Raw genomic sequence first — 15,128 nt, 5'->3', positions numbered from 1 at the left:
GTTTTAATTCACATTGGGAAATTAAGTTACTATTTGTGGGATTTAAAACTCACCCTGATAAATATCTTGATGATGTGGACACTTAGAAGTGACAATTAGGAACTCCTCCCACTCCCAAAGAAAACAAAACAGGAACAAAAAAAGCAGAGATGAAAATACCCTTTCCAAATCATGTAACAATAGCTACCTGTTAAAGCCTCTATAAAGTGCCACAGGTACCCAAACCCATGACTTAGAGTATGTTGGGGTTTGTAACTCAACAGCAATTGCAGCAAGAAGCACTCCCAATTTTTTTTTGCTGCTTGATGGATTAGAAGTTTTACAGGCCAGGAAGCAGCCTTATTGATTTAACAAGGGGGTATGGATGTATACGTAGTTTGAGTGAACCTTGGTTGCTACTGCTAGGGGTACATTTTTGCATAATTGTATAGTTTTCATCCAACTCTTAGCAACACTCCTGAGGGCTGGTTTACTATATGCTCTGCAGTTATGTAAATAATAATCTTGAGTTTGAACATTATGTACTTGTTACTTTTATTTCTGGAGCCATATGAGAAGCAGAGCAAGATGTATTTAAAGGTACGTATATGGATTATTACGCCTGCAGTCTCCTGCTCTGACGCTTGAGAAACTGCAAAACATTCACTATTCCTCCTGGTAACAGCTAACTTGGATGTGCTAAGAAAACAGCACCCATGCACATCTAAGACCCTCTCTAATTTCTACCAGATATGCAGCCCTAGTAACTATCATATAAGTTGATATAAAATTGTATCTCACTTTCAAGTATTAACATGGACCTATTACCTAATACATCAGGATTTAAACTTTAACCAAATAATAATCTAAGTGTTTCCACAATGAATACCATACTTTAAAACCAAAAAAAGTGGAGGAAGAATAAAAATTGAAACCAAGTGGCATACATAAAGCACGTGACAGCAGGGCATACCTTCAATTTTTACAGCCACATGTTTGGAAAGATTTGTGTAACTAATGCAATGATTGTAAAATCATGGCCATGAAAGTCTTGTAACCCCCTGTACCATTGCACTTCACGATCATGAATTTTAGCACGATCACATTGTTATGCACATTTTCCTAAATAATTGGCAATGTAAACTTTATAGCACCCTTCACCAGTACATCTTTTTCTTCCCAAATGACATCCTAAGAGATTTATTAAAAGTTACATTAATAAAACCCACAAATGATCCAACTGGATTAAAGAAAAAAAAAAATCCCACTAAAATTAAGAGAGTGTGCTATTCCTTTTCTGTGAAAAGGACAGCAGTCGATGCTACCTGGTTCTCATGAGTCTCCCACAATGGGAGAGAGGCAAGGTTTTCCAAGTCCTGTTGATGGACGGTAGAAGGGTACAGGACCAGTCATTCTCTACCATGGTCACTTGTAGCACATTCAGTCCAGTGCGGGTCTCTTAAGTTGGCTGTTACTGCAGTCACAAGTATGGGTATAAGTCTAGCAACAGGAGTAAGGAACTCTGCACGGGCTGAAAAGCAAGCTCACGGAAAGGGCAAGCAAGCCGGCTGGCCAGCCAATTCCTCCAAAGCCAGCTCTAATGCAGGGTTGCTGATGCAGTCACTGCTCGCGGTGAGGCGCAGACTCAGTGCTGGGGCCAGTGCCACATATTTTGTAATGCTCTACATCCAGACCTCACAATGCAAATGCATAATAAACTACCCCACAATAAAGCCTCATCCTAATTCCTCCTAGTCAGAGATTTGTTTAATCACAGCAGCCTGTCATCCCCAGGGCCTTCTGACTTGAGGAATCTTTCAGGTGGGCTGCAGTGCTTTGACTGTCCCACTTAAATCTCATGTCACTGGCCTTGTTTTGAGCCTTTGCAGGATAGCAAATTGCAGGGCAAGGCTTTCTGGGAGGAAAAATATCTGCAAAATATAACAACACAAGTAACAGCTGTCTCCAAGATCCATAATAGGATTAGCTTTCAGGATTAACAGTCCTTTGCTGGATGGAAAAGCTATAATATAGCACAATCGAAAAACCATTTTTTGCATCCAGCATTATTTGACTATTTAAAACAATTACTATTAGTGTAACATTACTATTGTTTCTCATGTGCATGTGAGGACACGTAAGAGCTGGACCCCTACTGATACCATAGCACGGATGAACACACTATCTCCCCATGACCCAAAAGAATGCATTAGAAGGTAACATGTCAACAGATGAGTTGTGAAAAATGGCTGATCACATTAAAAATAAAAAATGCACTTACAGGCAAACATTATGTAAAAATATTTGCTTTATGAAAGAACTAAGAACAAGCAAACAACAAAAAAACTGCAAGAAAGCAAAACCTCAGTTCCTCTCTCAATCATTTCCTCATAACTCCATAGTGACTGGCCTTAGCTGGAGGCTGCTGGTTTGCTCTGATTTTGTTACGGCCATGGGAAATCTTTAATACAGGGCAGCAATGCTGTAATGCGCAGCAGCTCAGTTTTTCCAGAGCGGGCCTGTGAGCATTATTAGCCGGAGCAGATGATTTACAGAGCAGTTCTCACTTCCCTGCTCTGGAGGAACTGAGCTGCTGAGGATCACACAAAGATGGACAAGCCAAAAGGAGAAGCGGCACTTACATGGAGTCTGTATACAGCCATACTCTCTCCGGCCCAGTGAATACTTAGCAATATGCAAAGTAGAACGGCCTGAAATATATCGACTCTGGCTTGGGAAACTACTAACTCATGGGAAATCCATGCTTTGAATCCCAGAGAGTGGTCAGAAACAAGGCTGTTTAGACTTCACTGTTATTTGTTGCTCTTCCTCACAAAACCAGCTGTACAGGTTATGGTGTAGATGTAAAGATTAAAACTACCTAGAGGGTACTGTGGCAAGCTCTTCTTCCGTAATGTGATCAGTTGGTTGAGCTTACCAGCAGTCTGGTTTTGACTATTCAGCTATGAATTCTATTTCCTGATGGAAACGGGAACAGTTGAAAAAGAAATCTGAAAATCACTTCAGTAACAGTATGACAAACTCTTCCAGAATTGTCTGAAGAAAACATTGCTTTCTGTATTGCAGATGGGATAGTTAAGCTGCATGGCCTCTACTCATCTCATTTCAGCATTGGACAAATATTTTTATGCTGATGTTTCCCTACATCTAACAGAAACTCCAACTGTTCTCTCTTCTGCCTAATATATATATATTAAATAAGGTACTTTGTACCTTTTTTCTGTATCTTCCCCCTCCTCCACCCATTCACTGCACATTTTGAGCAAATGCTGTTACCACCTACAGGAGCTTTTGAAGTCCTTCTTTTTCATCCTCCGCCTCATCATTGTCCCACGCGGGCTGGTGGAGTAGAGGCTGCGAGGTAAGGTCCCCATGTTCAGGGAACTCAGGCTGTATGCACTCATGGAGGTAGGAGAGAAGGATGAAGACACCAAAGCTGCTGTAAGAAATCAAACACTTGGCATACAGCACTCAGTCTTCACGGAAGAGTGCGGCACATGCCTGTAACTCATCAATGAATCAAACAATGTGTATGATGCACAGGAATGGTTTGTGCATTTCCAATAACAAAGACATTAAACCACACAGGTGACCCTAGGTAGAAGTATAGCCAGCATTTCATGAAAATACCTGCTGGAAGCTAACAAAGATACTGTAGATAGAAAAAGTACATTCATAGTATACAACTTATTTTAGGCGAAGCATGTTAAATTAAATTTTTCAACACATATCCATGAACCAATGCAGATCAATATGTCTAGATACACTGATCTTAGAAATGCCTTTTTGTAGCAGGTAATTTCTGACAAAAGATTTGTAAGCAATGCTTTGCATTCAAAAATGATGCTTTATATACACTACTCAAATCTAATGGTTTACTCATACAGCAGAAGAGCTGATTCATTCAGAAATTTCAAGCCTTTTCCTGTCTACAAAGGTTGCCTTGTTACAGAAAGGAAAGGTGTAAAATGTCAGAAATAACCTTGGTATGGCTATGAAAAAGTGTAGCATCCATAAAACTGAAAAGGTTTTAGTGCCTGAAATGGGAAAAGTATGAGTGAAAGAAGAGGGGAGGGAGGAGGAGGAAGAAGAAGAAAGAGAAGGAGAGAATATGTCAGCAGGAAAAAGAGTGAAACATTACGAAGGCTTTTTTGAGGAGACGCTTTCTGGATTTTCAAGGCTGGCATCCTGCAATGGTCAGGGTGGTAGGTGTTATAATGGTGGTAGGTGAGGAGGCTGCTGTGGCTGTTGGCACACGAGTCCCAGGTAAGTTGCCTGTTGCTTCTTTGAACCTTCACTGCCCGCATGAAGGGATGATGGAAAATTAGAAAACAAAAGGACCAGAGAAGAGGGAGAAGTAACTGAATTGTATAAACAAACAAAAAAAGAAGTCAAAAAATGAAAATAAATTGAAAATAAAATAAAATGAAACAATAAATAACCTGGTCTTGTCTTCTTACTGGGGGTGCTAACTTGAAGAACAGAAATAGTATTTTTTCCCCAGAATAAATGCTTCTGATTTTTTTTTTGTTTTCTTGTATTTGTTTTTAAAAAGATTAGTACTGAATCAATTTCTATTCTCATTCTGGATTTAGGAGCTAAGGTTGCAAACTTCCTTAGAAAATACTAAGGTATTAGGTATGACCAGTAACTGATCGTTACTAAGTCTCTGCTTGCATTCATCTACATTAAAAAGACCAACCAAATACTATACATAGCACTACCTAGAATGGAGATGTTTACTTGCCAGTCATTTCAATTTACTGCATTGACATTTTAATTTTGCCACCATCTATTGTTGGGATTACGCTATTCTGTGCAGTAAATGATCTCCCTAGGCCAGCAGCAGAAAAACTCTATCCTGAAGCCTGCTTAATAAGGAAAAGAGTTCTTATTGATTAGTTGGATGTGCAATTTAATGTTTTTTTTAAACTTGATCTTCAAAACTTTAAAATGATCCTTTTCTGGATGAAATTGAGACCATATTTGATCTACATATGGGGAGTCTGGGATATGCCAAAAGTGAAGGCCAGTATTTACCAAGAGAACAGGAAGGGTTTCAGTTGATGTGTCAAATATTAGAGGAAAATGATTGAGTTCACCCTTCATTAAATACAGTCTGTTCATCACTAAATTCAGCGTAGCCGCGTCCTTGCTGAACCATAGAGGAACACTTCAAGCTGGGAACTAGTCACTGAATTTTTGTCTTAAAACCACTGAGGGATTCACCCATACTATGAAACATAAGTTACAGTCTTTGGCCCATGAGCTGTATTACCTGTGTCTTTCTGCTACCTGCTATATCTCTAACGGCTGCAGACAGGTATGACCCCATGCTGGACTTCACCAGTAGCCAAATATCTTGACTGTTTAGGCTGGACCCACACCTTGCATTCACATCTTACTCTGTGAGACAAAATAAGGGGGAAACGGGTATCCACCACCACAAGCACTGTGCAGTGCCAGAAGAAAAACTATCCTTCTGTTTCACTCCATACTGCATGGGTAATGATCTGCTAATGGAACATATTAACCCTCCTCTGACTCCAAAGCAATGCCTGCCCCTCAGCGAGGAGCACACACCAGGGAAGGGAGAGGAAAAGGCGAGTACGGGGGCCCGCCATGGCCCCCGGCCCTGTGGGGTGGTCAGGCCTCTGGAGGCCCTGGTGCTGCCAGGCCTGCCCCTGTGCCCTGTGCCCGCGTCCCTCCCTGAGAGCACCCCTGCTGAATCAAAATAATTCTTTTTTTATCCCCCCCCCCCAAACAGATACCAAAGGCGAGGGTGAGGTGCGAAGCCAGCACCAGGACTTGGGTTTCCTCACCCCCTGGCACCGGTGCCAGCGACCTCAGAGAGTTTGGAAAATCTCACGTCAGCCAGGAAAGTTCCAGAAACAGCAGCAGTAGCCCGATATGGCCATATGTATCTTACAGACTTATCATATCTTCTCAGATGAAACCGTCTCTTTGATTACGCACACAGACAGCAAGATTTCTGAACTTTAACTATGGTGTAAAAATTAAAATCTGATAAGTACAATGTGGCCAGGTGGATTTTCATTATTTTCAAGTTGCTGTGAGCCTTGTTTAATTAAAAAGACTGCTTCCAGCAGGAAATTATCTGGTAGTCTTTGATTATTTTTTTTTTAATGTTTTATTTTCACACTGAGAGTAGAGATAAAAATGTCCTACAAAGTGGGAAGGTACACAAATTCAGTTTGCTCAGCTTGTAGAAGGATAATCCCAATTCAACAAAAGTTCTGTAAAAGAAAATCCTATTGTGTGTAACCTTAGTAATTTAGTGCTAATTTGAGCTATTCCAACTCAGGGCTGTGTACAGCGAACATAAAACTAATGGGGCAGCAAGAGAAATGAATGTTAGCAGCAAAGTATAAAGAAAAAAAAAAAGAAAAAAAATCTGATCTTTTATAGTGCTCTGCATTTTATTTTAGGGCTAAAATTTCAATTTGTTTTATATACTGACTTTCCTGCCCATTTTAGATTCCTAACATGTTCCCATAAGACCAATAACTGAGCTCAACAGATACAGCCCTAATGACTCTGCTTATCCCAGATGCATAAAGGGAGCTTTTCAAACTCTACAGCATCTAGGCCATACCGCACCTGATGAAAGGTTGTTTCCAAGAGGGTACTTGCTTCCATAAAACACGTTACATCTTGAATTGGTCGTGATATTGGAGTAGCACCATCTGGTGAGGGGCTGGGAAGGGCTGTAAACATCCTAGTTATTCTGCCTTACTTAAGAAAGCAACTTTATTACCTTAGGGACATTTCTCCCCAAAAGATGCTCTTATGTAGCTTTTGCAGATCCCCTTCATAGGACTTCGTAACGGCCAGTTCTTAACTCTGGCATGGCAAGAGCACTGCTTTTTCTAAGCATCTACACTGGGTCAAGGTGACTAGCACATTAACAGCATTAATTTGTTTTAATGTTGGTTAAGAAACTGATTGCTTCAAGTAATACAATCATCTACACAAATCTTTGGACCTGGTACTCATCTTCCCAAAAGAAACACTCTTCAACGGTTCTTTAACCAGCCAGAAACTGATTGTGTGACATCTTTGCTTCAAACACATGAAAGATCTGTTTGCAATGTACTGTCATAAATGAAAAGAATGGAAATATATTGCAAAATTTGGTCTTCATCTCATTCTGCTTTGCAGTATCACTCCCTGCTCCCTCACCCCTTTAATTGGCTTAAGTAGAAAGGGGAAAGAGGTGCAGCTGAATAATGGAAGAACATGGTATTGCAAGGCTTACTTTTTGTTCACCCTGGTCTAGGAGAAACTAGTGTTTCCTCAGCCACTAGTTCAATATTCACCACTCTGACAAACTGACTAGAAGATCACTTATCCAGGGACATCCTGGATCTTAGATGTCCAAGAACATTTACCATCACTGACATTTCTAGGCCTCATAAATCTTGTCCTGGTCTAAAGGAGGCAGAAGCACAGTACCACAGGCTCAGAAAATAGTACCACTGGTTCCTGCTGCAACACAGGTACCTATTCTCTGTGTATTTGATAACCCTTGTTACTTCTTTGATGTCCATCAACATGCAGTATTTTAGACTGAATTTATGAATGCTGTGAATTAGCCCCTTTCTCAGGACTAGTCAGAAGACAAGACAGGCAGAACCCATCTTCAAATACTAAGACATTTTAGATATATTTGATTTGAAAATGGAAAGCCATTCTCTTCAAGCATGTTGGTATGAAATAAATGTCATGGTGAAAAAGGGCTGGGATCGAGGGAACTGTTTCCCAACTAACCTTTTTCATAAGCACTGACAATGAACCCATGAAGCAATCTCAGAAGTACTTTAAAAAATGATGGCAATAAATAATAATGCCATTAATAGAGAAAATGCGTGGGTTTTTTTGACATATTTTAGGGGAGAACAAGTGTTATTAATGAAGTGGTCATAACAGACTATCAAGTCAATATGCTGAAAAGAAGTTGGCTGTGGTCCTTCCTCCCCCCTCTAAATTTAAGAAGCAATTTAGAGATTCATTTACCGAAGTACCTAGTTGCCCCCCTATGACTGCAACAGTAGAGTCACCAGGTGTCTTTATGTACATCTACAAGTGTGCAGAGCTGTTTCTCTGTAAAACATTTCCCTCTCTAACCATAGGAATCTCGGAGGGTATGTTAAGGCCAAGAAAACACAGAGCTTCTCAGAAACTGCAGAAGCATAAGCTGGGGAGCTGAAACAACACTTACAGACATAACTGCTGCAATAGCTTTCTCGGCCATTCAGCAAGGGCAGGCAAAGTAAAAGACAGAAAAATAAAGGGGTATTTGGTGTTACAGATCTCTTACCATGCTCCGGGCCTTTCAGTGCTAGCCGTGTCTGGTGGTGAGGAAGGATCTCAAGTTTGACATTATCCGCTGCATTAGCCAAAAATTGCGTTGCTTCTGCAAGCGTACAGTACTCCATGCTGGTGCCGTCAATGGACAGAATATGGTCTCCTACATGTAATGCACCACATCTACATAAAAGGGGAAAAACTCGGTATGATCAGGTATGCTTTTTGCTCAGAAAATGAGTTTTACTGCCTTCAAACTGGTCATGACAACTATGAACGTGTTCTTTTTTTTCAAGAGAGATTTGTGTTTTGTAGGCATTGTCACTGGTCAGACTTTATATCTATCAGTACAAACCTTAAAAACAATTCAGTTAATACATTATATGCCAAGACATCACTCACAGAACTGGAATGGGGTAGCTGACTATAAAAATATGTGTGAATGGCAGCAGAATAAAATGAGAAGAGCTTAAGGAGACTCAAATAACTTGGTCACATATCCCTCACACAAGCACCCAGTTCATCATTTTTTGAGTTATATTTCAAACATTTATTAGTACAAAAGCTGTAAATGACGATGAAATTATGCAGTAGTCAAACAAATAATGAAACCAGGGCTAGCATGGTGACTTGAGGAGTGGGGTGGGGAGGGGGCTATTTGCTAAATCTCGCTGCACTCAAGAGACTGGCTACTGGATGAGTTGAGAAATGCAAACACAGCAGTCAGCATCCCGACGTACCAGTCAAGTGGACAGCTCCTTTAATTGGTTACCCCCTGCGAAATGGGAAAAAACAGAGGGAGAAAATTAAAGCATCCTGCACCATTGAACTGGAGAACACCCCTGGATCAATGGCCGTCACTCTCAAAGTTTCTACTGTAGGGAAAAGCCCACAGAGGAGCTGTAGACTCACTGCTACAAGTGGGTGCTACCAAAAGCACCATTGTCAAAGAGGAGTTACAAGGTAGGGTGACTGGGGACATGCAGGAGGAATTTGCTGCTGAAACGTAATATTCAAGTAATTTTTAGATAGAGATATGTATATAGAAATATACTGTATATGTATAAACACATACACACACACACACACATGAGCAAGCACTCCAGAAAAGATTCCACAGCTCTGTTACAGAGGTTTAGACCACTGGGGAAAAATATCTATCTTTTTTTTTTTTAAATGGTTTAAATGGTTTTATTTAAAGGTTTAAATGAAGTGGAAAAATTACAGCAAAATAACTTCGAAATACAGAAGCCAGTCTTTCAATACCTCAGTCGTATTCTAAAATATCAATAAAAAAATCCAGACATAAGGAGTTCCATTTCACTGTGCCACAAGAATGAGTGCTATATTCTAAAAGAACACTTCAAGGTTGCAAAGCCTCAAAATTTACTTCCCTTGACATCTGTTCCATATTGTGGGCTTACTTTAAGAATTCCAGTGGGTTATTTATTTTTTAAAATACTAATCTCCGCCACAGCATTGCATTTAATCATCAGAGCAGACCTCTGAATTCCTGTGTTGCATAGTGCAAGCAGTCAGTCACATATTACATGGGGGCTGGCTTGAATACTACATGAATGAGCTAAAGTAAACGGTGTCCTGGAAGCCTTAAACTTGGCAGTATGGAACAATGATCTGACAAAGTGCTAATTTTAAGATCTGCAACCTCGAGAGCATCTGGTTCAGTCAATTTTGTCAAAAAAGAGGAAGACCTTCTTTACAACCAAACCAAGCGGAAGTAGAAATAAAATGGATATATGGACCTGCAGTGTCAGCCCTCTGTCACACTCACCTGTCTGCAATACTCGCAGATTTGATTTTGTCTATGACAATGACCTGTTTGTTGCAGCACATCGAGGTAGTTAGTGCAACCCCAAGAGCAGCACCAGGAGTTTTGGCAACTTCAACTAGCAGTGGCCCAGACGCTGTTGCTACGGAATCTGTTAAAATTAGACAACAAAAGATCAGTATTTTACCAACGGGGTACTTATGCCATTTTCATATTTTCCCATGTAAAATCACCATGGCTATTCTATTTCTGTAGCCAGACAACATGCTACTTAAAAAAATTCTGGAATAGCATCAGTTTAGGTGTCAAGAATCAGCTCTTAACATAAAAAATGATAAAAGCAAGAGGAAGTTTGTGAATCTGGGATGTCTGGAAGCTTCTGAGCGTGTCAGAATCAGAGATGGACCAGGTTAGGGAACTGGGATGTGTTAGCAAATCACTCTGTTGAACAACTGAAGCTAAAAATTACGCGGAATTTAAAAGAGGCAGGCTGAAGAAACAGAATAAATTAAAAAAGCAGAAAATGATCTGAACAAAACGAACAGGTTAGAGAAGGATGCTAAATTAATTTTCAGAAAAGAAAGGGAAATCTGTGGACAACAGCTATAATAATCAAATGAAAGTGGCGAAGCAAGGGTCTACCAGAAATCCCTCACAAAAAGAAAGGAGAATTTAGAAGAAAATGGTGAAAGTGCAGGAAGCGTGACAGCTAGAAATAGTGGGAGTTAAAGCAAAATGCATGTGAGGAGGTTCAGAAGATTCTTGTAATACCCTGTCACTGGATAAAGTACTGCCTTGCAACAGGGCACAGATAGTAAATGACCAACACTGAAAAACGAAAGCAGAAAAATAGGAGGCAGCAACAGTCATGATTGACGACTGTGGTGAGGAACTATGCCCAAGAGAGACAAGTGCTAGACAGAATAAAGAAAAAAGACAGCAGGCTGCTTCCTAAATGCCAAAACAAAGCAGGCAGCGATAAGGGTGAAGTACATTCTGGAGACTGCCTGAGAACTCCTACTAACCGATACCCATCAATCAACAACTGATCTCAGTGGAGTAAGATACAGTAAGTGAAGGTGTCCTTTAAGGACATAAAAAGACTGAGAAAAAGAAAATGGTATCAGAAGCCTTTGGAGGTGCTTACAATCAGAATAAGGAAAAAATGAATAAACAAAGACTTATGTTGGAGCAAAGTTACCAAATGTCCTGCTGGCAACTGGGAGAGATTCATATTCACAGAGTACTGGAGCTTGCTGTAAGAATACTAAGAAAACTTTCAACTGTGACGTCTCTCAGAAGTCCCTGAGAATGAAGCTGTAAAAGAACTGCAGCTGGGCTTCAAAGTATGGAGAAGACAGATATAAGATATTCCATTCAGTCTTAAATTTAGAAAATCAGTCCAAAAATGTAATTCTGACACAGAAGAGAAAGACACAGAAGAGAAAAACTAACAAGCTGTATGGTGATACAAGAAATTGAATGAGAACTTGATTAACTAACACTCAGCTAAGGTGCTTTTCCTAGTTAGAGAGTAACGTAGGTAAACTGGATATAGAAATGGAGTGAAAAAAGGTGCTTGGATGGAATAACATACAATACCAGTAAAGCATCAGTTAATTATTATAGAACTCCCCCCCCCCCCCCCCCCCCGCTAGCATGAAATCACTTTTATATTTCTGTTATCTTTTTTCCAGCTAGAAACCTGAGGGTTTGAAGGGGAGAGAGTATTTTGAAAGTGCCCATTAAATCTGAGTGACTCATTTTTGTGCCCAACTGGGACTGACTTTTTAAAGGCTTAACTTCCACAGGCACTACCAAAACAAGCTGTTCCACAAATCTGAACCAAACTTTAAATTGTGATCCAAAAGAAGAGAGTCCACCCAGTAGCATTTCTGCCTGGAGCATCAGGCACTAAATAGCTTTAAAGCTGGATGAACTGCCCTCAGCAGCTACCCATCCTTCTTTAGTAACAAAAGGAGGAGGTTATCACACTGAAACTCCTGTCTTCGATGCCTAGGTTAAGGGTCTAAGTAAGGCAGGATGCATGCAGTGACTTGCATACAGCCAAATAAGCAGAGCAGAATTTAAGAATTCCGACTCCCATTCCTGTGCTGAGAAACAATTATTTTCTTCTTGAATATTCCAGTGGTTTCTGGAGCTACAAACAAGCTCGCATTTACAAGCATATGGGAAGAAGACTCAAACAACGTTCGTCAGTACCGTGACAAAGGTTTGAACTCACATTGATCCAGAAAATGGCAAAGCTCAACTTGTTATTGGCCTATCTCAAGTTCTTTCTGTAACGATTGCCTTGAGGAAAGGAGAGGAAACTAAATGCAAATATCTGTTGAGAATGAGTAAATCTTTCAAGATGCTGCTCCAGAGTTACTTGAGAAATGCAAGCTTATGCCCTACTGTTATTTCCCAGGTGCCTGTTGAAATGCACAAGGAAGGCAAACCAAGGCAGATAGGATGAATAAATAAGATAACCACATTAGAGGAACCAGAAGAGAAGAAATGGAGTGTGTCTAACTGTGGAAAATAAACACAAGGAAGAGAAATCAGAAGGCAATAATCAAGCACACATTTTCTGACAGAGAAGGATTAGTTTATCATGTTGAAGTAAAGCATGGGTATGAAAAATGAATCATACAGGTATAAATTATTCATGTGTGAAGATGTTTCAGTCATTAAGATATTTACACTGTGACTGAAGCACTTACACACTATGTTGATTTATTGGCTATGTAATTACATAAGATATACTGATGAACGTTTGCGTGAAAAACGCTCCAGATTTTTGATTTTGTTAAATCATTTTTCTCACTTTTGAGCACTGCATCTCAATCAGTACCAGAGGCTTGATTAAAACCTCCCAGAGGAAGCAGCATTGCTTTCCGCATGCTAATACGTTTCTTCAGCTAGATAGCAGCATACCTTTTTTATTTGACAGCTTAAATCACTGGCAACAAGGTTTTTATTCTGAATATACTTTTATGATGTGTAAATATACTACATGATATATAAAAAGTTTTGGATAAAATAAGCAGTGTCACCACCCTCCCTCACCTCAAGAGGTAATCACATATGATTTTTAAATTTGAAAAAAATCTATTTTTTTATCCTGATTTCTAAAGGAAATAAAGCCTAAGCGATCACATTATATGCATTCGTTTACACACTTGTAAACGTATGTACCTGTTAATCATTGCCTACCCTCACGGCTTGTCAAATCCAGTTCAACAACTGATGGGTGGTGGAGGACAGAAAACCTCTTCAGGATTCCCACAGTAGGGCAAGCAAAAAAGTGAGCTGCTTGTGTTAGGCAGCAGAGAATCTACATGTGAAACAGTACTTATAAATGCCCTATAATGGGAAAAGCTTCAGTCATAGCTTGCAATCAATATTGACACTAAATCCATAGGAAACCAAACTTTCTTAGCCTATGATGCTTTTTTTTTCTTTTTTTTTCTTCCCGAAGCCTTCTTGTACTTCAAGCTGGGAAGTGCTGCTATACTGCGAGCCCGTTCCTGTAGGAATATCGAGCTCTGTTGCTACTATCTGTGCTCTGCAGCTTCTCACTTCTCTAACCGGAAGGTTTTGGGTGCTTTCTTTTTTTTTTTTTTTCAGAAGTCATGGCAACACAAGGCACAAATAATTTTTTGAGCAGCTTGGAAGAGACAGACAGGGAAGAAGGATGTCAAAACAGATTTTGACCTTAAAAAGCCAGCTGAACCAGTTGAAAGAGACAGCTCCACAGGACTGCTATTGATCTTGCCTGGATGCTGCTGTATCTTCTAGCAATAATGTAAGTGACAAACAAGTGGATACCTTACTGTCTCACACTAATTTTTCTCTCACCGAGCTTTTTCCCCATTAGATGTCCACAGGCTAACAATTTTTTCACCTTAAAATAGTATGTAACAGGTTCGCGTAGCCTTCTCTGTTGTTGTTGCGATTCTCTGACAGTAAAAAAATAAATAATACAGCAAGTGTGTGCTGGTTCATATCAGTCAACAAACGCATAGTTCCTCAAAATTGCAGTTCTCCCAAAGCAAAGTTTTAATGCTTTTGTACCGATGCATTCACAGATCTAAATATGTCTTAATCCTGTCAAACTAGAAGCCAGTATTTCACAGAAATATTTTTTCTTGGCCAAACAAATGTGCTTTTCTGCTCCTCACATCTTTCTTTGTTCCCTTCATACAAAATCTTTGCAGTCTAGAGGTAGCAAGTAGATCAATACCTCTCTCAGGTAGGAGCTTTCTTTTATCCATTTGGTTCTTGTTCTCTCTCTTTTTCTGTAATCCTAATTTTTATACCCAGTACCTGTGTGCCTCATGCTCAGACTTAGTCAAGAAAGCATATTGTTAATTAGAACAAAGGGGCACCCAGATTATATTTTCAGAGCAGCAAACCTCATTCAGCTCAGGTCATATGATACCTGGACATCTTTCTATAACCCTCCTAAAAGGAAAAACATCTTCTATACCTAAACTGCAATTTCCATTACCAATATCCAAAGACTGGACCACAGCTGGGTGGATCAGAGAGATGTATTTTAGTGAAGTTAAGGAAGATTATTGGGGAAATGGAAAAAATCTGAAGTCTCTGACACTCTCTCCTTTAACAGCAAAACATTGGAAAATTTACAGCACATCAGCTTGGAGAAATCAATTTGAATCTCCCCACGACTCCCAAATGCCCTACACTTTACACTGGCTTTCCTCTGCTCTCTCCATGCTCTTTTTTTAATTCACAAAGATCAGTGATTCTTTTCCAGCACACATTCAGCAATCATACATGCTACAGCTCTGAGGTATATGGGATAGTCATTGATTGTTCCCCAAGGAATCTGTTGAGTAAACTCTCATGTAAGGACCCTCACAAGTCCTTATATGCAGAAACGCATGGCCATTTCCTTGAACTTGCTTTCTTTAAGAAAATTACAACAGAATGTAGGGGAGGTCTGTGTTTTTATGTATGTGACCCAACATGAGTTACAGAA

The 15,128-nt window shown here is 39.8% G+C and overlaps 1 protein-coding gene across 1 annotated transcript in view; it reads right to left on the bottom strand.

Annotated features, from left to right (window-relative positions):
- The window catches only part of GRIP1 (glutamate receptor interacting protein 1), a 228,559-nt gene that overhangs the window by 41,196 nt on the left and 172,235 nt on the right, over window positions 1–15,128 (bottom strand). Inside the window, exons 8-11 of the mRNA XM_075057889.1 lie at window positions 10,121–10,268; window positions 8,342–8,511; window positions 4,142–4,297; window positions 3,284–3,436 (exon numbers count right to left, since the gene is read on the bottom strand). Coding sequence (XP_074913990.1) covers window positions 3,284–3,436; window positions 4,142–4,297; window positions 8,342–8,511; window positions 10,121–10,268 — 627 coding nt within the window. The remainder of the gene's footprint in view (window positions 1–3,283; window positions 3,437–4,141; window positions 4,298–8,341; window positions 8,512–10,120; window positions 10,269–15,128) is intronic.

The sequence above is a fragment of the Buteo buteo genome, chromosome 26 (genome assembly GCF_964188355.1).
Source record: "Buteo buteo chromosome 26, bButBut1.hap1.1, whole genome shotgun sequence".
Taxonomy (NCBI): domain Eukaryota; kingdom Metazoa; phylum Chordata; class Aves; order Accipitriformes; family Accipitridae; genus Buteo; species Buteo buteo.
Note: the sequence above shows the minus strand (reverse complement) of the source record. Positions and strands in the feature narration are given on the sequence as shown.